Source organism: Anopheles marshallii, chromosome 2, assembly GCF_943734725.1.
Source record: "Anopheles marshallii chromosome 2, idAnoMarsDA_429_01, whole genome shotgun sequence".
Classification (NCBI taxonomy): domain Eukaryota; kingdom Metazoa; phylum Arthropoda; class Insecta; order Diptera; family Culicidae; genus Anopheles; species Anopheles marshallii.
In genome coordinates, this window is record NC_071326.1 from 55114484 (window position 1) to 55138351 (window position 23868).

At 39.3% G+C, this 23868-nt stretch overlaps 2 protein-coding genes across 2 annotated transcripts; one reads left to right on the forward strand and one right to left on the reverse strand.

Annotated features, from left to right (window-relative positions):
• Nucleotides 1-450: 450 nt before the first annotated feature.
• Nucleotides 451-10654, forward strand: LOC128708328 (CD151 antigen-like). The gene is made up of 5 exons (XM_053803302.1): nucleotides 451-744; nucleotides 7268-7459; nucleotides 9777-9950; nucleotides 10211-10384; nucleotides 10511-10654. Exons 1-5 carry the CDS (start codon nucleotides 451-453, stop codon nucleotides 10652-10654), a joined length of 978 nt encoding a protein of 325 aa, XP_053659277.1.
• Nucleotides 10655-12292: 1638 nt separating this feature from the next.
• On the reverse strand, nucleotides 12293-22850 carry LOC128718172 (mucin-5AC-like). The gene is made up of 10 exons (XM_053811841.1): nucleotides 22833-22850; nucleotides 20633-22462; nucleotides 20376-20468; nucleotides 15582-18233; nucleotides 14820-14990; nucleotides 14058-14744; nucleotides 13751-13981; nucleotides 12729-13688; nucleotides 12515-12652; nucleotides 12293-12388 (listed from the first exon to the last, which is right to left on the reverse strand). The coding sequence occupies exons 1-10, from the start codon at nucleotides 22848-22850 to the stop codon at nucleotides 12293-12295; spliced, it is 6876 nt and encodes a 2291-aa protein (XP_053667816.1).
• Nucleotides 22851-23868: the final 1018 nt, after the last annotated feature.

A 23868-nucleotide genomic window follows, 5' to 3' on the forward strand; every position in this document is an offset into this window, starting at 1 on the left:
ACTTCGAGCACGAGCAGCGGCATTGCCTGTGTGCTCACTAGGCTATGCGGAGTATAGTAATGTAGGGAGAGCTGTTCGAAAAGTGCGTAGCACTAGTTTAAAAGCAGACAAATAAAACGCCTGTAGACCACAGTTTATCGGTGGCATTACTAACATGCACTACGTTTGCGCCTTTGTAATAGCCACAAGGTCCAGGTTCACACACGTTAGAATATTTATGATACCATCACGATGGACTCGTTAGAATTTGGCTGTTTGTGAGTCGAGCCAAAATCGATTATACTTGGGTTGTGTTATACACCGTGCCATAAATAACCGATAACTAACTACCCGTACGAACCTTCTCCGAGTGTTTGCTACGCCAGTTGTATAATGTTGGCGAAGTAACTTTTTGGAAAATCGTTCGCTTTGCTTTATCCGACACTTCCCACTTTGAGCGAATCTTTGCCGATGGGGCATTTTCTTAAACCGGACGATACATCCGAAATCGAGCCATTCGAACCAGAGAGCATAATCTACACCGGGTCTACAGCTGAGGGCACGACATCCATGATGGGTAGACGAGCAAAACAGAATCCTGCCATCGTTAGCAGCACTGAGCCTGGTAACAACAATAGCCAAAGCACTTCCCGGATCAGCCAAAATAAGAAGCTGACAAAACCAAAGCAGAAAACACGAGACTCTGATTGTTGCAGCATTAACTTTATCAAGTATTCGTTGCACATATTCAACACCATATTTCTGGTAAGTACGCGATCGATTAGATATTCTTTTGTTTTGTCGGTAAAGTATTGATATTCGCTATGGTTCACTAGGAGTAGTTACGCCACTGCAATTCATTCTCCCCCATTTTCTCTTTATCTTAAAATTATGAACAATGCGCTGCACCGAAACTTATGGAATGTAAAAGTAAGGCATGTAGTATATATGTTCTTTTATGAAGTAACCTCCTAGTTGTGTTCTCAATGATATAGAAACCATCATCATGGGGTAACGTAACCGAACTTTCAATTATATTTCATTTTTTATCAAAACATTATTGTACAATCAACAAACAAGTGGGGAATTATACATGATTTACAAAAAAACGGGGTTTTGCATGCGTCGGTCATATGTCGTATCACAGAATTCTAAATCAAAAAAATATACACAGTTGCATTGTATGTTTGTCAGCAATCAATGTCCAAAGGATATAAAACAAAAAAAAGCAAATATTTGCGATTCAGTCTGAGAGAAACATAATTCACTGTTTGCGTGCCGAAGATGACATCCTCATTTCGGAGTTATTTGAAAATGATGTTCGAAAAAAGCTATGCAGCTTCAAATATAATGCTAAAACATCTAAATTTACTTAGATATATTAAAATATTCTATGAAAATGTCTACATAAATTGAAACTTGACCTAGAGTTGTGGGTAGAGCTCGTATCTCTTGTGTATTATGAAAACTTTGGGTTGTTGCACATGCATAGTAAGATCTTGGATTAAGTAATGTGAATTATCGGGGGAGGGAGGGTGCTTATGTAATGTTTTTAGATTCGTGTAATTGAATTGAACTCCTGGTTAAAACCCAAAATCCTTGCTCAGAATACTAACTCGAACATTAAATTGATCATCTCAAACAGTACAGTAAACAAAATGTAGATTGAACAAGTTTCGAATGTGAATGCGAAACTTTAGCCATTTTTATAACATTTAATGTGAGTTAGGTATACATGAAACTGGAACGAGTCTTCTAGAAAATCATCTGAGTCCCATTATGATTTGGAGACGCAACAACAAACCTCGTATTCAGCATGGATTTCCGCTGTTGAAATACCTCGTTGACAGATCGTAATGAATGGACATTCAAATACATTCTGACCAGTATCGTCTCTGAATAATGTTTGCGGGTTCTCAAAACTGTCTGTTTTTCTAAATGCTTTAGGCCTGAATATTTATTTCCACTAGCCATGTGTCACCGGTGTTGAGAGCCTTTTTTAAAGCACTTGATAAATAGTTGTACACTTTTTGAAATAATATTACATTAGGTATTGTTGTTATTTTTATCTCATCATGAACTTACGCTGGTAAACATTGGCATTAATGAAAAATTACATTTGCTTTATACAGCAACAACAGTATGAATTTTTGCCGTTCTATGTAATTGGGCAATCTTTTGAATTTTATTTACATTCTTGTGCGTATCGTAGACTAATGAATATTTAAATTAAACTATTAAATGAAATATTTCATCTATACTATCCAAAACCTTAGATAATGGGGTAGAATTCTGAAATTGTGTTAACAAAGCAGAACTTCCAACGAATTCAGAAGTTTTATTTTTAGCGCAACTCGTCAACTTGATTAGAAAGAGTATTGATAATTGCTACATCTCGCGAAAAGTCATCGTGTTTCGTTTCAAAATCCCGCCGTAACTTTGTACATCGACAAAGTCACAAAATTCTCGTTCCTCCATTCACGATAGGTTTCAAATGCTCAATGCAAAAGCAGAGGAAGATACCAATTATGGCTTTTGTTCATTCGATCAATTTTCTTACCCTATATGGCACACGTGGACACCTGTGAATGATGTGCCTGTCAAATCTATCATTTAATCCACCTCCAGCAGTGGGAAAATTGGTTTGCAAATAAAAGGAACAGTTTGAAATAGAATAGCATTTCAGTGTGAAAATCCTTTCCACGAAGCTGTTAAAGATATTCGCTTTCGTTGTTTGTTTTTTTTTTCATTCACCGCATGTGTTCAAAGCTTTTGAACATTCGGTTCCAGCTTCTGCGAATTTTAGCAAGGTACTAGAATCAAGTGTCTGAATTCTGTTCGGGTTCATTCATACAGCGGACATCACACACATTGAACTATTGTATTATCACTGCGCAACTATTTTCCTTTTTTCGGGGGAGTTTTATCATGCTTGAAGAAGCGGTACGTTGGCAATACTTGAAGAAAACTGGTTCAGTCCTGTCACCGTACCACTGATGCCGTGTTTAACTTGTACTTGAAAACTAGTTTGTCTACCAATCACTCCATCGATAGCAATCGTCACTAGCAACTCAATTTCAACATACTTTTTGGAGAACCATTAAGGTAGTGTAAAACTTGTCAAAATATGCTTGCAATAGGAAATATAACAGAAAAGGATACCAAATGTAACAATACATAAGTACGTAAAATTGTGCTTCATTGAGATATAGATCTATTACGGCGTAGATAAATGACTTATTTTGGTACAAGTCTGTCATTATACGTCAAATGTGATTGCAAAGCAATAACACAATCATTGAAAGAGGAAGGAACTGAGAACTGAGTGCATGAAATTGTATTAAATTATTGAATTGTTACATCCAATTCCAAACATTTAAAAACAATTATTTCATAGTTTTTTCCGGTTGGATCAATTATGTTTCTATAACAAGCTGTACTATGCTTAGTGTAAGTGCTTAGTATAAAGTATTGATTATGAAAGAGAGAAAAGAAAATCTTAAATCCTAGCAAAAGTTCTCATTTTCTATCCTTCTAATTTAAACGTTAATGAAGATTTATTGCATTCTCATTCGATTCGAAAATTTAATACCACTATCACTCTTGACGCCCATAAAAATTGTCCTTAAAATGGGCTGGTATGAAAAAAGCTTCCCTTAATGGACATACGATTCATGACCCTATTATTTTCAGGAATCAGAAGCTAGTCAACCATTAATTAACGCCTAATTAGCTCACATGACGCATCGAATTTTTCACATAACACATTCTTGCGTTGTTCAACGAAATAAAATAATTGGGTAAGACGGCTGTAAATTAAAAATGTAGTTACTAGATTTTATTTATTTACTTCATATGTAATTATTGATCAAATTAGCAGTGAAAATTCGCACGAGACGAGGGTGTTCAATAAATTCAAATGAAGTTTCAAAACACGATTAAAAAACTAGATAATATATAGCTATTATCCTATTATTAACCTATAAACAACAAAAGGTTCTCGCTTTTCGAAGCTATGTTTACATAGAACCTATACAGCATACCTTTAGAAAAAAACAGTACTCCGTATTAATTCACGAACTTTACACGTTCCTCGAACCAGAAACAAACGGCACACACTTGCCGTGGAACTTGCATGGGAATTTTGTCCGAGATTTGAAAATTAGTTTCTTGAACTAGTCCAAAATGGCGACCTTGTATTCGTTAAGAATCGTCATCAAACAGAAAGAAACAAAAAGTTGAAAGGATTCATATCCAGAGACCTGGGAGTCCACAAAGTTTAGTCCAAAATCCCGGTTAAATCGTTCTGAAACCAGGTATGGATCAAATTATCTATGTTTTGGTACATCATCCTGCTGAAACACGTACTGCTTATCTCCTTAGAGGTTTCGGAAACTGAAGACAACAACCTGCACCAAAAACGAAAGGTAACTTACACCGTGTTGAATTTGGCGTGTTTTTCTCAAAAGAATACTAACGGAAGTGTCCGCGTTTGGAAGCTGTTCGAGTTTACCTCTGGTCATGTTGAACAGGTCATAGTCATGTCAGCAGCAACCATGTGGCTGTTGCAACACGAACAGTATCTCATCTGAAAAAATAAATTCTTGACAAGCGTATCAAAATTCAAAGTTCTTGAAAGACGAAAACATATGTTCGGCTCAACGTGTTTGTGGTCATCCCTCCAAAAGAACAACAACTTACAGAAAGTCATCACCGTGCACATTTTGAAGCAAATATGTGTAGTTAAAACTGACAACAATATCAGAACAGGATATGAACATGGGGCAAAAATAATGACGCATACTTGACGAACCAAATAAGCATTAAAACTTATTGAACACTCTGTGAATGTAACGCTTGAGCCAGTTAATTTACCTTTATTTTTTGAAAAAAGTATAAGAGCAAGAGCTGGCCGTTCTTTATGAATGAAAAGAAAACAGAATTCGGTATCGGTTTGCTATTGTTAACTTTTGCTTTCATTTTCATGGTATGCTAAAGTTTTAACTACACGAACCCAAAAAGTTTATCATTCATTAAATATTTCCATAACATTTCTTTAACAATTTGCTTCGCATATATGGAAAATTTAAAAAGGATTTTGGTTCTTAAGAAAATCAGGACCAAATGCATCTAGTGACGAGTCTTTGTTAAGAATTCATTTCCGCAGACGGCTGTTCTTCTTTTCATCTAGATTGTCACAAGACTTTTGTAAATGTCGTAGCCATTCTTACAACATGGTACTTTGACTATAACGACGTTGAACTAAAGACATCAAAGATCAATCGAAAAACTATAATATTTGGGGGATATTTATTTGTATTTGGCCGGTTTCAAGACAAAATACGTCAATAAAGTAGAAAAAATAACCCAGGGAGTCTCATATTGCTTCAGAAATGTGTACTCAGATAAGTTCGTTCTCATTGAATACATGCATTTTATATGCTGGTATAATACTTCGCTTACTATTATGTCTCTGCTTTAGCGGTATTATCAACTCCCTTACAACTAAAAGATAATCTCAACCCTTTGTTTATCTCGTCCACTTACAACCCACTTCATCTGCAATCCATATTTGGTACGTTAAGATGTATTTGATGATCTTACACATTGCAATCTAGCTGCAGTGTTCCGAAAGTGCTGCAACTGTGAGCATTGTTAATAGTAATAGAAATGTTTGTAATAAATGACAACAGCTTGTCGTGGTTTATACTTCGTACAATTTTGATGCTAAGGAGCTACTAGAGTCTTATTAAATCAATAATTAAAACCAAACTATGGATGGTACGAACCACACTATACATATAACACTTAATGTTAGCAAGAAAAACGCCAAATACAATGACATCGTTTAGAAAGACCGTTTAATACATTTCTTTACGAAATAATACAGCAATTTAGATTTACACCAATCTGAATTTTCGACCTTAGCTGATTCAAATGTTTGTCCACAGGCCTTTGTAAAGCAAATTCGAGAGAAACCATTGGATCGATAGTACCGTCATGTGTATATTCACGATTAATACAGCATCTGTAACCAAGCGAAAGCAAACTATTGCCCCATAGCCTGCCATTGCTTACGACCACGCTTCACTGCCTGCTACTTGAGACTGATGTGGTCAGCGGTACGAAACCTCCAGCTCATTCAGATTTTATCATCATGCTGTGCAAGTTCGAGTAATGTAAACGTTTCTAGTGCGCCACAGCTCGCCTTTATCGCTATCTTAATTGATTTCTGTACGACTCCGTCCATTTCCTTTCCAGACGTCTTAGCTATCGCAAGATCGTTTCCAAATGGGCCGAACCCAGAACATTTTTAGACCAGATGCATTCCTAGCCACAGCTGGCAAATGAAGACCATGGCAACACTTAGTCGCCACAGTTCCAATGAACGAGAGCAGTCTAAAGCCCCAACACAAAGCATCAAGTGATTGTCGATTAACAGTGCTCAATTCTTCGCCTCTTTGCTTCTCCAATAAGAAGAAACATCAAAATATGACCGTTCTTTTTTTGTCGTATGAACGTCCAGGCCCGACATCTAAAATCTTAACTGTTGTATAACTTACAAAAACGGGGCTAGATGATGGAATGAAAACGCGATTCGTAAAACAACATCAACTGCATTTAAAATATAATGTTAGTTTTCTGTTCATCATTATCGTTATTATTCAGCTCATATTTCCCCAACGGTGGGATGCAATCTAGTGTGGATGAAATATAAATGAACTATTCAAAACCTTCAATTTGTTCCTTCTTTAATGTTTTACTCACTCATGTTTCTTCAGAGTAGAACGAGTGTCATTTTTCTTCAGTTCTTGTAGCAACTCATACCATTTTGGTAGGACTTTTAAGTTTTCCATTTCCGTTTTTTTCTCTTTTCATTAAATAAAAATTGATTTTAAAATTAAAATGACTAAATTGTCCCTAAAATGTATTGTAAATTGTGTTTATTTAATTATTGTGTTTTTAATAAATGGCAACAACTTACGCACATGTGTTCCACTCTAAGAACACCCAAACGGAATAACATACACCTGAAATGAAAGTATAAAATATATGTATGAATGTATCGGGTTGCGCTGGTCTGTCACAAGACAACAAAGATACCAAATCTGTTTTGGGCCGATCCATTGCTCGCTGGATTGTTCGCCTAACTATAAGTAACAAATGTAAACTAAACTAAATCCAATAAATACTTATATGCAGGGTTGTTGTGGCACTACAAAGAGAGGGAATTAAATTGATTTGTTTTGTTTCTCTGCATTGAAATGTTTTTTTTTTTCACTTTCAGATATCAGGTTTAGTAATAATTGGCGTCACCCTTTGGACGATATTTTGGAAACATCAATACATTTCTCTTCTATCAACAACCAATTATGTTATCGGAACGTATGCTTTGTTGGCCGCGGGTTTGTTAGCGGTTTTTGGTGGAATTCTCGGATGCTGTGGAGTATGGCACGAGCAACGAGGAGTGTTGGTATTGGTAAGTAATGAACATGAATCGACTGTCCTGGTATCGATTTTATGAAGCGAATAGCAAGAGAAAAAGGACTGAACAAAATACATATTTCCTCCGTAATTGAATTGCCTGAAACCAGGAGATGTTCTATGTTGAAGATTGAACTGTTTTGGTTATGTTTGTCACCGTTTTATAAAACGAAGTAAATCATTTAACACTGTCAGAGTTCCCATTTGACCACACATGTTGAACTCTTAATCGATTTTGGCATCATTCTTTCATTCGTTCTATCAATGTTCCTTTAAACATAGAGAGCAATGAAACAATGTACTAAATCAAATAATTATCTCCTAGCTTCATCTAAACAATCCAATATATTAGTTGAACTACGATAAACTAGGCTAAAAGTCTACATTGATTAGATATGTAAAGTTTATTCAAATTATTCCAATTATATGTTTTATTGTATGTTTCTATATATTTATTTCACTAGCAATACGAGAACTTGGTTAAGGTGATTTCCTTAATTAGTAAATGGACTATGGTATTCGGGATCAAATTGAGTCTAAATCTTTCGATATCGACTTTGTTACAGCACTGTCGTGAACAAAACTATTACCTTTCTTATAATTTTCTAACATAACATCCTAATCCAAATTAATTTGCCTTAGGTCTATAAAGTTTCAGGACCGAGATCGATATAGTTTTTTTTATTAACTTCCCTAAACTAAACAATGACTAAATGACTAAAGCACAATTTCCACAAGGCATTTTCTTTAACAGATTTGAAATGCAGTAAGAAGGTTATGAATATTTTAATGTATAATAATGATGACGAAAAAAATGTAACTGTTGTTGCAATCAATTAGTTTTCATATTTGGTGCCATGCTTCACTTTTATGTGTCGTTAAGTTCACTTTCGATAATTGTAGTGACAGAAAAGATTTCGACTTCGTCATTAATCACATTGATATATGTTCAATTGATCATGCTAACGACAAGTTTATAATCGATAAATTAATGTTATGTCACTTTTGGACGCTTCGATGGCCAAATGGTCGTTCTACATTTTCCTTCCGTCCTCCACTGTTTCCAGTGGTTCTGTAACAATGTCACGTTCGATACTTGGAATGTTTTAACATAACCTCAAATTCCCACCAGGGTTAATGTGACAATTTGCAATGGTCATACCGTGCGTTTGTGTACAAAAGCCGTCATGTTTAAACATACGTCGCTTGACGCCGCGGGAAATGTTTGCCTATTGAATGCTAACGTTTGCATAGTGCGCGCGTATTTTGTTTTGTGTGCGATTCTTCTATCCTGTAAACAGTGGATCCGAATGAAGAACAATCGATGTATCCGTATGCGCAGCACAACGTTAACTGCTGGCTCCTGACATTAGCTAGCGGGGCACCATCTAGTTTCGAAGAAAGTGGCCCATAGTCTGTAAATTAAATTTGATTACTATGCATACGCAGTCACGATTCCCATTTAATTGCAATTACATTACGGACAGAACGCATCGACACCAGCATCGAACGAACGTTACCAACCAATCTACAGCTATACGCATTACTTGGGTAACTCCCGTTTGGTCTATGGTCGGCTGTCCGCATAATACAGACGTGATGCTATTTATTGGTGAGGAAAAGAATAACGATGCTTACAATGACGATGCATCATCTTTTGCAATACATCGTCCTTGATACTTCAATCGAATCATCTGCCTCATCGAATCGTGTATTGAATTTCAATAATCGGAAAATTCGGAAAATCATTTACACATTAGTATTAGATATTCCTAATGATAGAACACTTCGATCAGATGTAATTATTTGCAAAAGACGCATTAATTATTAAGTCTATTTCAAATTTTCCGTTATTGTTTCTTCTTGAAAAAACTCAAATTTGATAAAATGATTTAGCACTAGACGGCAAAAGAAATAGGCCGTTCTTCATAAAAAAATCTCTAATAAATAATATTGACATGCAACTAAAAATATGGAAAGGGAGCTGCTATTGCTTTTAATTGCAACTATACATGATCAATATATTCCATTTTACATTAACTTAATCCTATACCTTACGATTAATGAAAGTCGGAAACCAAAATTCACATCTCCTTAAATGCGTTGGAAGGAGTTAATGCGTGCAATAGTTGAAGTGTTGAATCTGTTTTCCAACACTGTTGCGATATGATGGCAGCTGTGAGATATGTGAGATATTCGTGAGATATGGTTCACTCATAAATGTTACAGTGTGTTAGTTATATGTTAAATTTCCCTTAGAGGTTATTTTATTGTTGTTCTTTGATGTGTTCTCTGTTTCGTTTTTTTTACAGTATACGTTTGTTCTACTGATCGTGTTCCTGCTAGAATTCATTGTGGGCGGGTTAGCTTATCTTTACGAAACGCAAATCGAGACGGAGCTGCAGTACACCCTGAATGCAACATTCATCGAGCACTACGGTGTGAGTGAACAGCAAACAAACGCTATCGACAGCCTACAGCAAGAGGTACGCATTACAACATAGCATCCTGTTCCTCTTTGTTAAAGTTGCTAACGTTTGCTAAAACTGGACGAGATAACATTTGTCTGAAAAAAAAACTATTTGACAGTAATTAAATACCTTTTTCCATGTTTTATTTTTCTTTCTTTCTTCCAACTGCTTTCAACATCCATATGGAACGCTACGCGACGCGTCGTTCTGTGTCAATATACCACCTGTGCCGGACGCGCAACACGGAAATTCTGTCGAATTGACCTGCTGAACAGTTTTCCTGCTGCGGTGCTATACGATTCGAAGATTGGCGACATAGTGTGTGGTTGCGGTCACGACGCAAAGATCTGATAAAACCAACCGAGGGTCGTTTGGTGCCAGATTCGTGCTGTATAACTGTGGTTGCAAAGTGCGGTCTACGTGATGGTCCTAGCAATATTCACTATACGGTATGTTTGTCGCATGACCAGCGATGTTCATTTTCCAAATAATACTGAGTTATAGCACTTTGGGACTGGGGTTGTTGGGCTGCTTTCTAATCATGCTTTCGACGTTCAAAACTATCTCTTTGATAGGGCTGCATATACGAGATGACGGATGACCTAAAATATCATTTGATAATTCTGGGTGCCATCGGGCTCGGGTTAAGCGTGATACAGGTATTCGGTATGGTTCTCTCTTGCTGTTTGTACGTGAAACTCAAAAATGTACTCGACTGACAAAAGCCAGCGGATCCAATAGTCGAGCTAATGGATCCGCTTCCGGACAATATCAGCCTTATCTATGGATATGACGATCAGCGCGTATAATAGAACAATGAAGCCATGGAATACGTTACCTGTTTAAATAAAATCATTTTACAACGCTACGGTTGAAACATACTTTTTTAAAAACATGCTAGAAACGACATGTAATGCAGTCTCGGTGAATACAAGTGGGAAAAGATGCTATTAAAACATAATGTTGTAATCTTACAGTCACACTGCGAACGAATATGCGAATAACCAGGTTAACTTTTAGGCGTTTCTTTTGTACAGATTACGAATAATATAATTTAAGGTAAAACATTTCCAAATAAGTTATGTTTCCTGCGAGGTGTTATTGCAAAGCAAAACTGACAAGTAACAGCATAAATTAAACTTCAGTTTAAATAACCTAATATGAAAAATAAAGAGAAACTACAGAGGGACGAGGAAAACAAGCTGTTTTCAAGAACTTGTCAATAAAATTACTGCAATTTAAAATATTGTTTTGAATCCGAATTTGTTTTCATAAATGAGATATTGAACTAAGAACGTTTATCAAGCTAACCTTTGAAATTGCAACGAATTGCAACGTTAGTGAATAGGTGTTCTTATTTTATCGATTAAGCTATACCACAATAGCTAGATTTAACACACCACGAACGTGCAAAACAAAAAGAAATAGGAAATAAAAGTAATATAGTTATTTATTATGACCACATATATGTGCAAACTGTTTGAGTGTGCCTTTATGCTTTTCATTGAAAAAGACGCTGCTTCCCCATAATTTACATATATTTTACTGCTGATGTAGAGAGCCCATCGAATTTTATTCAACTACCTAGCAATGCCTTCTCCGAAGCTACACGGAAATGGCACACAATCACCTTTTACACTATGCTATGCCCCATTTGTTTTAATTTTGCGACGACGAACTTACAAAACTTGAGCAATTTCACTTCGCTTTAGTAAGCAGTAGTAGCAGTAAATTTCTGTTTCAGTTTTCAACTCTTACGAAACGATTTGTGTACGCTATTTTAACCTTGCCCTATCCGTGGAATGTCTAGGACCAATTTAAACATATCCATCAAAGCCTTATTCGTTTCGCCCGACACAACAATCTTAGCGCGTTGTCCTGAGAAATTTAAATAAATAGAAAATACACACAGCGAACAAGTACTACAATTTTCACAAGATACAGTCTTATTAATTATGAGCTCATAAAGGTTCCTTCCTCTTCGCTATAAGCATGTTTTACACATTACATCTGCCCGAGACTATTAATAGACAGTTTACCGACTTAATGCGAACATTATCAACCGTATGCTATTCAAGGTTCTCTAATCTATTGACTCTTCTGACCTGAAATTATTGAGGTACTCAACTCACAGTTATCTTATGTTAATTGAATTGCTAAAAATAAAAACGATTACATTCAGATGCTGCTATTAATAAAATTTTGCGTTCCGCAATGGAAAGTTATTTACACCGGCAACGGTACAACGAGATCTGCGCCAAGAATCTGCTAAAACGCCATCGTTATTCGCGGTATCGATCTCAGTTGTCTATAAAGTTGCATTGAAGCACAGAATTCTTTGTAAACCGTCCAAATCATTATCTACCACTGAACCGATAGTAGCTCAGGTCGTCCGCTGGTTCACTAGCGAGTGGTTGTGGGCGAAAGGCGGAAGTAAATGATTTGGCTGCACCCTGCGTAAAAAGAATGGTAGGAGCATGAAAAGAACGTGGTAGAAAGTTTTCGATTTGTGATCATTTTTAAAGGAATAACTTTTTTGGTTTGGATGGAAAGAGCAAAAATGCTTAGCCACGGCCTACCTGTAGCGCTACGCCTAGGAACTGTGATACAGCACGAGTCACACCGATCGCTGCATTCAACAGTTGTCCTCCGGGATTGATGCCAAACCCGCCGAACAACGATGGTGGCTCTTCAGTCACGCTGGGGTTGATTGGTTTCTGCAATGAGAAAAGTTTCACTTCAATATGCCTATTCAATTGCTTTTAGGATCCAAAGGGAAGGAAATCTTTTTACCGCATCCGGGTCTAGACCCTCATCCCCGTACGATTGTGTTAGAGAAGCTGTTCTGCCCCCACCAAGGCCACCAACACCGCCACCGCCACCACCACTAAGTCCAAACGTTCCCGTTCGGACACTGGTGGCACTGCTTAAAGAACCAGGAACTCGATTGCGTGGTTGTGGAGCAGTCGCTTGCCATTCGCGCCACAACCAACTCAAACCGTCCAGAATTGGACTTTGAGATCGTAATGGCGGTGGTTGCGGGGGACGGGTGCGTCTCGGCGTGGGTCGCGGTGTTGTGATAACTATCGGAAGTAATGTAGACGACCGAACGCTTGGCGATATTTGCGCCAAAATGTCCTCAATATTTCCGTTCGTGTTTGACGGTCCTATGCCACGCTGCTTCAACACGGCTGCCAAAATTGCTTCATTAGTTTTACCGTAAAACTCTGGTCTCTCAATAACTGCTGGGCTGCTATTGTGTTGCTGTTGCTGCGTGAGAAGCAGCTGTTTCAAGAGTTCGCCGTCTGCTGTTGAGGTCGGTCTGCGCGTAGTGCTCGTTGTCGTCGTCGATGGCGTCGTTGTCGTCCTCGTCGCTGATAGCCCAGTATTTGCAAACAATGGTCCAGAGCCACCTGTTCCAAGCTGCTTGGTAAGGCTCGGAATATCTTTCTCAGTAATGGGTCTTCCCAGTAGATTCGAAAGAAGTTTCAAATCATTGTTATACTGCTGTACCTCCCGATCCAGCTGCTTTTTCGTTTTCTCTATTTCCTCCGGAGACAGGGTGGTCGCTTTTGAAATTTCTTTCTGCTGACTCTCGGTGCGTGGCTTTTCGTACGATGGAAACTCATTCCCAGTTTTCAAGGGTAATCGTGCAATGCTCTTGGGATCTCTTTGTATTGCTAGTTGAAGTATTCTATTAGCCAGCGGTGTGTCGACGAGAGGATTTGGTGTTGCAAAGTTGGGTAATTTACGCTAGAAAATAAAATCTAAGATGAAACTCACTGCTTCACATGAAAGAAAAACTTGTTACGAACCACATCGTTTAGAAAGGCTGGATCATCCTTATCAATGATGACCGTGCTTAAACTCGGCGTCGTTGTTGGGCTGGGTGTAGTAGTAGTGGTAGTCGTAGTCGTCCGTGTAGTTGTAGTAGGTTTAGGAGTAGTAGTGGTAGTAGTAGTAGACGTAGTAGTGGGTTTTCTTGTTGTTTTTCGTCCATTGTTACTGGGTGACTGTCCTCCGTTCAGGAATCTTGCTAGTTGACGCTGGGGGTAGAAACAATATTATTTGACCAAGTTGAATCGACGACCAATGGCAAACACCCAGCACCATATTTCTTACCAAGAAAGCTAAATCATCCGCATCGGAGAATGTTGTTGTACGAGTTCTTTGTGTAGTTGCAGGATTCACGGTAGAACTCGATTTTTTACTTGTCGTAGGAACCACCACTGTAGTGGTAGTTGGAGACATCTTTGTGCTTGTTGTGTTCACTTTACTTGTAGTGCTAGAAGTTATGCTGACAATTGTTGTCCGCGGTGTTGTTGGTCTAGTGGTGGTTGGATCCGTCGGGCTTGTAGACCGTTGAAAAGGCATTGTACTTTGAACAATTGACGCGATAATTACCCTCCCAGTGGTTGAGATTGTAGTGCCATCCACGGGAGGTGCACTTGTTGTTGAAAATAGGTTAATCTCCAAATTAGGCGACACATTGTTTGCATTCTTAACTCCTGTTTCGCCATTCTTCTTCCTTGATAAGTCGTCGTTACCCATAATAAATGGTTCTTCGCCTCTGTCTAAATCCGATCCTAACGAACCAAAGTTTCCTTTCCCAACTCCCATCATATCTGGTACGGTATTCTCGGACACACTCGGTGTAGCTGATGCTGTTGTGATCTTTGGCTCACTGGGTGTAGGAAACAGTTCGTTATCGTTCGAACTTGTGCTCGAAGTTATGATCGGTTTCCATCGATACACTAAGTCGGGAGAATTCGGTCGTGAGACTCGTACATCTTCATGAACACCGCCAATCTGCAATGAACGAGAAATAGTTGGTAGCGCCAATTATTAGCGTTAAGATTTCCGGCATTATTTTGTTTTTCTTACATTCGAAATTTCCACCGATGAAGCCGTCGTGGTAGTACCGGTACCATTCGTTTTGTTCGATGATTTTGTCTTACCCCCTGCGAGACTGAAGACATTGTCCGATTTTACCTTTGCATCCAACTGGTTCGCTTCATTGTACTTGCGCAATATTTCAATAATAGTTGTCGTACCCTGTTGGCAAAGCGAAAATATATTATTGAAAACCAAAAACTAGTTTCACCATTTAAAGAAGATTATATCTAAAGTAACGTGCAAAAGCGATAGTACTCAGTAAGCTTCGTATCTACAAATATAGCTCAGCAGTAAAACAAAAAAAATCATAGAAGCAGAAAACATTACTCATAGCGGAAGGTGAGTGAGCGACGGATGAAGCCTGATAGAGGGAAGAAAACAATAAATCTTAAGAACAGTTGCACCCACCAAATACATGCATAAAGATTTGTTTCGCTTTTCTGTGATTGTGATAATGTATTGAAAGAGAATGTTTTCCCAACCTAGAGCAGTCGGGATTACTAATGTAAATTTTGGTGCTAATTTTGTGTTTCTAATGCATAAGATCCGCAAGGACCACACCAACAACAACAACAAAAAATCCATTCTGCGAAAGATAAGTCAAAGATACGGCGATTGTTTATACTACTGTTAGCTGCGGCTGGGATGTTTTGGGTTTAGACTAGCTAGTAGCAGAATTTGAGAAAGATCAACGCATGTCTAGCAGATCATTATACAAGGAAAGGAGCTTCAGAATGAGTATTCAAGTACCGTGGATTGGTTCATTGTGGTAGAAAAAGTAATACTAGAAGGTAGAGCAGTAGTACTATAGACAACAGGACTCTTCGTAGTGGGTGCCGTGCTGACAGTTGGCTTGGTGATTATAGTAGTGCTAGAGGAGGCTGTGGTGCTAGTAGCTGGTGGAGCGAGACCCAACGACTGTAATAGTGGCGGAATTTCTGATGTGCGATAGATGATACTGTTCGGATTGCGTAGCTCACGCGGGTCTATGTTGGTAACTTCCACGGGGCTATGGCGCTTGACCTCGGGCACGATCGTACCGTTCGGATAGCGTTTCACCACGGTACCGTTCGGAAATATCCCATACACGATCCGCACATTTTCTGTCGTTGTATGAACATCCTCATCATCTCCACCAATCACCCGCCGAACGACGGTATTGTTCGGCAGTATGCCGTACACGACAATCCCGCGGGATCGCTTGCCCACCGGATGAGTTGTGCTCACCGCAGGGATCGAGGTTGTGGACGTCACGGGAACAGTAGAACCAATCGTTTTAGCCTTGACAGTATCAGTTGTGCTCGATAGTGTCATAGTCGCGAACGAAAGCGAAGATCGATTGAAAGAAGAGTCCGCCCTCGAGACCGAGGCAGGATCATGGAAACCAATTGGCAAGACTGGTATGCGCATTTTAAATCTCGGTCGGTACTCGTCGGTGGTAGTTTCGAGAGATTTGGCAAAACTGAGCCGAGCCAGCAGATCGGAAGGAGATGGGCGAGTGGTGACATCGGAAACAGATGGGAAAGAGTGAAGTGTCTTACTTACGGTCATTGGTGGTGACGTAACGTATGCGGTGGAGCTCGTCTGTTGCGAACCAATGGAGGAAGCAATTGGAGTGATGGGAGTAATGATGAATGGTGTACTGTTCATAATCTTGGCAGGCAGTTCAGTGGCCTGGTCGGGTGGACTAGTCGCTGACATTTGGCGTGGATCTACTTGAGCATTGCTGCTGTTGCCGGATGTGGAATTATGGTTAGTGTAAGCAAAGGTCGTCGAAGCAAGGTGTACGTATTTATCTGACGATTCGGATTCAATTTGGACACTTGATAATGTAGTGCTAGTGTCCGCAAAGTCACTAATATCCGTTAGCTGAGCAATGTAGGGTGGGATCGTTGAAGTTGATTGTTCAACACCAGAAATGTTTTCGTAGGGATAGGCAGTCGGGGAATGTGTTTGAAATTTAGGTTTGTAATGAGGAGTTGTGAGGTGTTCTAAAGCGATTTGTGACGAAAATGGATGCGCCGTCGAAGAAGCACTCTCTATTAGTAATGCATCGTTATCTGAAGCTGTTACAGTAAACACGGATTCAAAGTGGTCTACAGCATTGATGGTAGTGGCAGTACTAGGGATCATGCTCGTTGTTGTAACCCTAGAGGTTGGAGTAGGGGTAGTCATTGCGTTGGGGTCCCGTTCTTCAGTCACACGAATAGTAGTAGTAGGCAGTGCAGTAGTGGATGTCGGTGTCTCAGTCTCCATCGTTTCCGTTTCTGCTGCGGGCACTAGCGGTTTCTGTGTAATGGACAAAGGAACATCATCAGCATCAGCGGTATCCTGAAGGTCACGGGCATCGAGCGAAGAGCTGGGTACAGCAGGAACGGTAGGAAGAAACGAATCACTAGTCGTACTACCAATCGAACTGTCCTGAACAAACGGATATATATTCGTGAGAATTCTATTTTCGATATCGTTTTCTGCACTGCTTTCGCAGTTAGGGCTGTTCGTTTCTTCCTGCTCGTATGGTTGTGTCCACAATGACGTTGCCTGTGTCGATGTAGTCTCTCCAGAACTTGCTAGCGAGTTTTGCCTAATCGTCACATTCCCCTCCGCGATCCGAGTGCTTGCAATGGTTAGATCAGTTTTATTTACATTCGTGTTATCGGTAGATTCCTGATAGCTAGCAGTATGTACAAACGTATCGCCCGCGCTTACAGGCAGTACGTTGGAAGCAAAGGCAAAACTGTTGCCCACCATTTCCAGTACCTTGTCGGTGGATTTGCTAGAAATTAAAGACGGTTCTGGTGATTGAGGAGGCGGTGGTACGGTCGTAGTGGTAGTAGTGGTGGTAGTGGTAGTGGTAGTGGTGGTTGTGGTGGTGGTAGAAGTTGAAGTGGTGCTTGTTGAAGATGCAGACGTAGAAGTTGGTGCATCAGTGCTGGAGGACAAAAATTGTAAACTTTCGGTAGGTTGCGAAAGGATCTCGGACAGTGCGCTGAATATTGACACGGTCACGGCGGACGGCACGTCCTGGACCCGATGATTCGGTGTGTCAATGTCGATATGGCTCTGGGTTAAGCCAGACGAAACTGGGGCGATCTCTTTTTCTCTGCCTCCTGATCTTTTCTCTCCGCTAGCGATTGCCACGTTAAGATCCTGTTGATTTGATAACACCTTTAGTTGGGCTTCCTCCGTCTGCAGTTCGTTTTCGACGTATTCTTCGGTGTCTTCCCTATCATACTGATCAGCAGATTTTATCGCGGCTCTATGAACATCATCGTAGATATCGATTTCGTTAGCTAGTGCAGCGGTGGTGGAGTGGGAAGATAGGCTAGCGATGCGGCTTGGCAGTTTTGTGCTGAAGTTAGCGGGCTTTTGCATAATTTGACCATCGGGGATAACCTTTACCTGGAATTGAGGGATTACAGTTTTAGTCGAGAATATTATGGAAACTATTACAGAATATATTTTAGCAAACGAGGAAGAAATAGGTATGAGTGGTGCTATATTATATGTGCCTGTCCCGTAACCAAAACAAATGTTACAAGGATACATCCGACATAGGTAACACATAGTTTCACAGATATAACTTAGTTCAAAGTGTCTTGTTCAAAATCTTCAATTGTGGTCTTTGGTAAAACTTTATGAGAATCTTTATTACAAAGCAAGTTACAGTGCTTCCAACGTTACCGATTATTCCCTCCAATCTGTCTAAAATCATCGAATTTCAACGATATGTAGTCAGATAGCAGGAAAATAAAATAGTTTTGGAACGAATAACAATAATACATTTAAGTCAACGTTCATGTTACTGTCAAGTTTACGCTTACCTGCAATGTATTGCTTTAATTGTTATTTTCACTTTCTCGATTATTACTTATTACTTTCATCATGATCAGTTGTTTCTATGTTTATTTTAATACTTTTTACCCATTGTTCCTTTATTTACGGAAATACGCTTATGCGAACAGAGGAAACCCTTCTAAAATCTTATTTATCGTACAAGTAGGTGTTAGTAACAATCAACGATCTTTAAAAGAAGATTAATCCATTGATGAAGAGCAATCATGGTATCATCGAGATGAGGAAATTATTGTATGATTTCGATTCATGGTAGTAAAGCTGATGCGGACGTAAGGTAGTACAACATAGTGTGTTTCAAGTTGTACCAAAAATTACACACTGTTATCTGGATGAACGTTAAAGGATTAATCTGCTGGAAGAAAATTTGAAGAACAAACATTCATTAAACCCCACACTATGGCCAGCAAGTAAGTGTTTTCATGCTCTCTGATAAGCAATTGATTGTTTCGTAAGCGTTGCGGTGCTGTTTGCATTATCTTAAAATTAATCCAAATCAACATTTATTTATTTATTCGTTTATTTGCATATTTTACTCGATAAAATAAAGGTTTGTGGTTATAACATGCATCAAACACCCCGTAATTGGTAAAATATCAAAATTGTAAATTACAAATAAATATTACCAAGCTTTGCGAAATCTGGTTAATTCACCTGTATTGGGACGATTGTTGAATATGGAAAAATAGGCATGAAAATCTAGGTAATATACCAACACCCGAAGCCATTAATGTTTTGTTATAACGAAAAACCGTTGATATCTTTTCTTTACCGTATATGACGCACATGGCCGCGAAACATCGTTATATTATTTTTGTTAATAATAAATTTGTCACTTTTGAGCCACTTTTGTCTACAACCTAGAGCAAATTAATGTCAAACCTTTGTGGAGAACTGGTTGCATTATTATTGTTGTACGTTTATAAAAATTGGAAAATCAGGATATCGCATTGAGTGTTCTTCCAAAAATGGCATTATAGCTCCCAAGGTCGTTCTGTGTGCATTTTCTGATTGTGATCCTTTTGATTCTATTGACGATAAACCTGAACTTCCGATTTGAGCCCAATCCTCCACTGTGTTCATTCCTACAGAATACTGCAGCGATCCTCCATTTCCAGTGCTAGAAGCGTTGTTGTCTCCTTCATTATCCACCTTCGTAATCTGACAGCCTCCAACAGACGGTAAGCCAGTGAATAATGAAACATCTAAAAGATGATTAACCGCATGCAATTCACTACCGTTTGATGAGATGTGTTGCTCGTCGTGATTCCAAATATTGTTACCCTTACCAGCGATCTTCCAGCGAAACACCACAGAGGTACAGAAGAAAAGTAAAAATTCAACCGATAGATGATGCATAAAACTGATGTATAAATATTAGTATAATGTTTTGATTTTTGCATACATTTTCTATGTAGCTTTTTTCATGTCACCTTAGTAAAGCAAAACATTTAGTGTATAACTCAGTATAGCTTGGTTTACGAAGCTTGGTTCTTACTGTAACCAACGTTACGTGCCAACCATACCGTGTGCAGACAACGCTTTATAATGTCTATAGTACTCTACTGGGTGTAACTGTTGTTTGACTATTTATTGCGTTTGACTTGATTAGCTGATCTTGGCTATAATGGTTTCATTCATTTAGCTAGAGTTAAGGAGTGGTTTAACCATCGTTCATTGAATACGTACCGTCGATAGCGTCGTAAATGTTGGAATAGTTGGCGTGTATACGGCAGGTTTTTTGTTTGACCGAATGGAAGAAAAAGAGGGGGGCCGCTTAAACTGTAACAATGTCGAAAATACATTTTTAAGTTATATTATCGTTAGCAAAGTTATCGCTGATCGCAGTAATGATAAAACCTAATTATCCATATTAAACACGACATTGAAGACAATTACTATATAACTTTGTTGTGTAAATATGTAAATTCCTAGTTTTGACTTACCACAGTATTGGAGCTGCTTTTGCTGGAAACTGTTGGTCTTGTAGTCAATGAAGTTTTCCTTGCAACATGCTTTACCGGTGCCTTTGTATTGTTTTCATTAAATCTTGCCGAAGGAATAGTTGTGGTACTATAATTCTTTGTCGTTTTAGTTAAGTTCTGTCGTCTTCTCAGATATTCCACCGGATTTGTGTATAGGAGTGAGATTTGTTGAGGTCCCTCTTCAATACCGTTTGCTGATGGTTGAGTTGCTTCACGCGAGTTGGATAAATAATTTGTTATCTCTTCTACTGACTGCTTCTTGCTGTTTGGTCGCGAAATCGTATTACTTCGTTCGGTGCTATATCTTAAGACATTCTTTTCGACCGTCGCCAATTGTGGTTTCCGTTGTGACAAGGAACCCGACCTAGGTGAAGGTGAAAAGGGTTTTCTAGTTGTAGTCGTCGCCTCGGTGGTAGTCGAGGTAAGATAACTCAATGTGTTCTGTTTCCGCGTGTACGTGCGCACGGGTCTTGGAGTGATCAATTTCACCGTGGTCGTTGGTCCTGGAGTAGTCGTACTTAACACCTTCACATTGCCACGTGGCTGACGTTCGACTGCATTTGTAACCCGTTTCCTGGGTTCGATCGTCGCTCGAACATGCGACTTACTCGTCTTTCCATCCCCAACTTCCACCGATGGCTTGTCCGGAATGCTAAATCTTTCTTTGGAACTATGCTCATTTCTTTCAATATGCCGAGTGCGAAAACTGAGCTGTCGTACCGACAAAAGCTGCTCCGAGAATGATTCCGACGAGCTGCTTTTCTTGGTGGTGCCCAATGTTTGTAGAATGGTTTCGGAGGATGTATTGTTTGTTTCTGAAAACTGCGAACTTCTATGCGTTTGGTCCCTAGATTTCAGCGGTACTACAGTACGATGCTTGAACTTGTTTTCGTTTATGACGGGCTCCTTCGGTAGTTGCACACGTCGAGCAGCAGCTTGATTAGATTTGTTAGCAGCCACAGCGGCTTCCGTAGTTGATGGTGCAGATTGGATTTTCCTACGTTCGGGCATAGCATGCACACTTTTGTTGGTTGTGCTTTCCAAATTTTTCACGTACGCTGTCTTCAATTTATCATCATTAAGCTGCGCTTTCAATAGCTTCTTAAACGGTTCTGGATAGTTTTCCTCCGATGAACCCTCCTCTCGTTTGTTTGATGCAACATGATTCGACCCTCTGGTTCCTCCTGCTGAGATGAAACGTTGCGCCGACCCTTTTAATTCTTCTCTCACTTCATTCGAAAGGTTCGGGCTTAATGTTGTTAATGTGTTGACTCTTTTCGCTCCCCGATCGCTTACAGCACCGTCACTTGCAATCGTGGTAAAAGGTTCTGGCTCAAAATTTCTGCTCTTGGATCGGCGCCGCTGCGAAGATAGGTTCTCCTTTTTTACAGGCTCCAACGCATTTGATACAATTTGTTCCTTATCGTTATCAATACGTCTTTCAAACGCGTTCCGTGTTATAATTTCCGTTCGCAACGTGATAGCATTATTTTGTTTCGTTCGTCGATTCGGAACGGTGGCACGATTGTTTGCTTCGTGTACATCTTCACTCTCGACACTGGCATAAGATGCGGTTGACCCATCTCTAAAACCGCGTAATTTTTCCTTGCCATACGCTTTCGTAAATGAATCCACTGGCAAGGTAGTAGTTGTTGATGTGGAACGCCTCCGAACAAAACGTGTGTTTGAGACTGGTACGAGTTCGTCACCTGCATTTGATGATAGTTCTGGTGAATTTTCTGGCTCCACGTGTTGGGATCGCGATGTAAATTTGACTGATCCCCGGTACGCCTAATAAATAGACACAATTGAAAAAAAATAGTTGTAAAACCGCTTGCATTAACGATACAACACAATAAAAGTACCAATTTTGTATTCAATTAGCACGATTGTAATTTGTTTGCCGATGACGTTTCATTTCCAATGATCATTAATTTTTAACTCTTGCAGTTATATAGGGTTTGGAGTAAAGCATTTCTCTTCACTGTACATCTATAAGCTTTATCTTACACACATAGGTTGGCATTGAAAATGAAAGTTTTCATTCATTGTACCGGCCCTGTGCCTACGGTTTGTGGATGAAAAATGTTCAGATTTCACAGTGATATCAAGCAGCAGGAACTATGTTTGGTACCCTCGGCAACATTGCTTTTATGCTTACCTCGACGCACATGCACATCGACACGTGCTGCTCGTTTTGCAATCGTTTTGCATCGCTGCACCTGCACATAACCGAATGGACGACTAAACGAACGAACGGACAAACGTACGATTGAATGACCGAACTATGCAAACGAACGATGCAATAACAGAGTGCATTCACTGCGTTTGCTTGTGCATTTATCTTACCAGTAGTGGCGTACAGTCTTCCGCACTTTTACCTCAAAACCTGCACATGTTAACCACGTGTCGTATTCACAGGCGTTGTAAGTATTACCACTTTCTTTCATACGATAGGCGCTCAATGCCCTTCGGAAGGATTAGGAATGCGGTTAACCGGTGTAAAAACTTATTTAAGCCATAAACGTTTTTGTGATACGATAGCGCTGTTTAGTGTTATAATAGTATATAAAGTTTTTCCTACGTTAGTACACTACTTTAACAATGCAGGTCATTTAAAACACATTGCTTTAAGAATGTTTAGCCTGTATGTACCTTTTTAATCATTTAAATATCATTACATCCATGCAACTATGAAGGATGAAGAAATGATGATATGAAAGGTCTTTTCTGTTTGCGAAATCTTATTGATGTTACGAAAATGCAACAAATAATAAATCACAATATCGATGATGCTCGGGTTTATTACAAGAACATGCCATACGCCATAAGACCAGTTACTTATCCCGATAACTTGTCACGAATTCTACAAGGTATATCAGCACCTTGGGGGACGCCTTTTCACGATACCACTTTTTCCCAAAATACTGTGTCAACTGATTGTGATGCGTAACTAGCGGGAAAAACTAACAAGAAAGCATATCATATAGAAACGTCAGTACCGAGGAAAGGAGTGAGAGATCAACAAGAGTAATCCCCGGCCCTTAAGCAATGTTACATGACACAGCTACTGGACCGTCGCTAATTCAAAGAGCCGAGACACCGATGGCTTATTCAAGCTCCGTCCTTGAATAGGGTACGAATAGGGCTCTGAAAGGGTATGTTAACAAATTTACTACAATATTACTTGTTTAGTT

Excerpts from the sequence above, each read along its gene's own strand:
- LOC128708328 (XM_053803302.1), top strand. The coding sequence starts at position 451 with ATGGGGCATTTTCTTAAACCGGACGATACATCCGAAATCGAGCCATTC. Across the intron at positions 9,951-10,210 it reads TCGACAGCCTACAGCAAGAG|TTTTCCTGCTGCGGTGCTAT; the intron begins GTACGCATTACA and ends CCTGCTGAACAG. Across the intron at positions 10,385-10,510 it reads CTAGCAATATTCACTATACG|GGCTGCATATACGAGATGAC; the intron begins GTATGTTTGTCG and ends TCTCTTTGATAG.
- LOC128718172 (XM_053811841.1), bottom strand. Across the intron at positions 20,469-20,632 it reads AAAGCAGCTCCAATACTGTG|TTTAAGCGGCCCCCCTCTTT; the intron begins GTAAGTCAAAAC and ends ACATTGTTACAG. Across the intron at positions 18,234-20,375 it reads CATTTACGACGCTATCGACG|GTAAAGGTTATCCCCGATGG; the intron begins GTACGTATTCAA and ends CCTCAATTCCAG.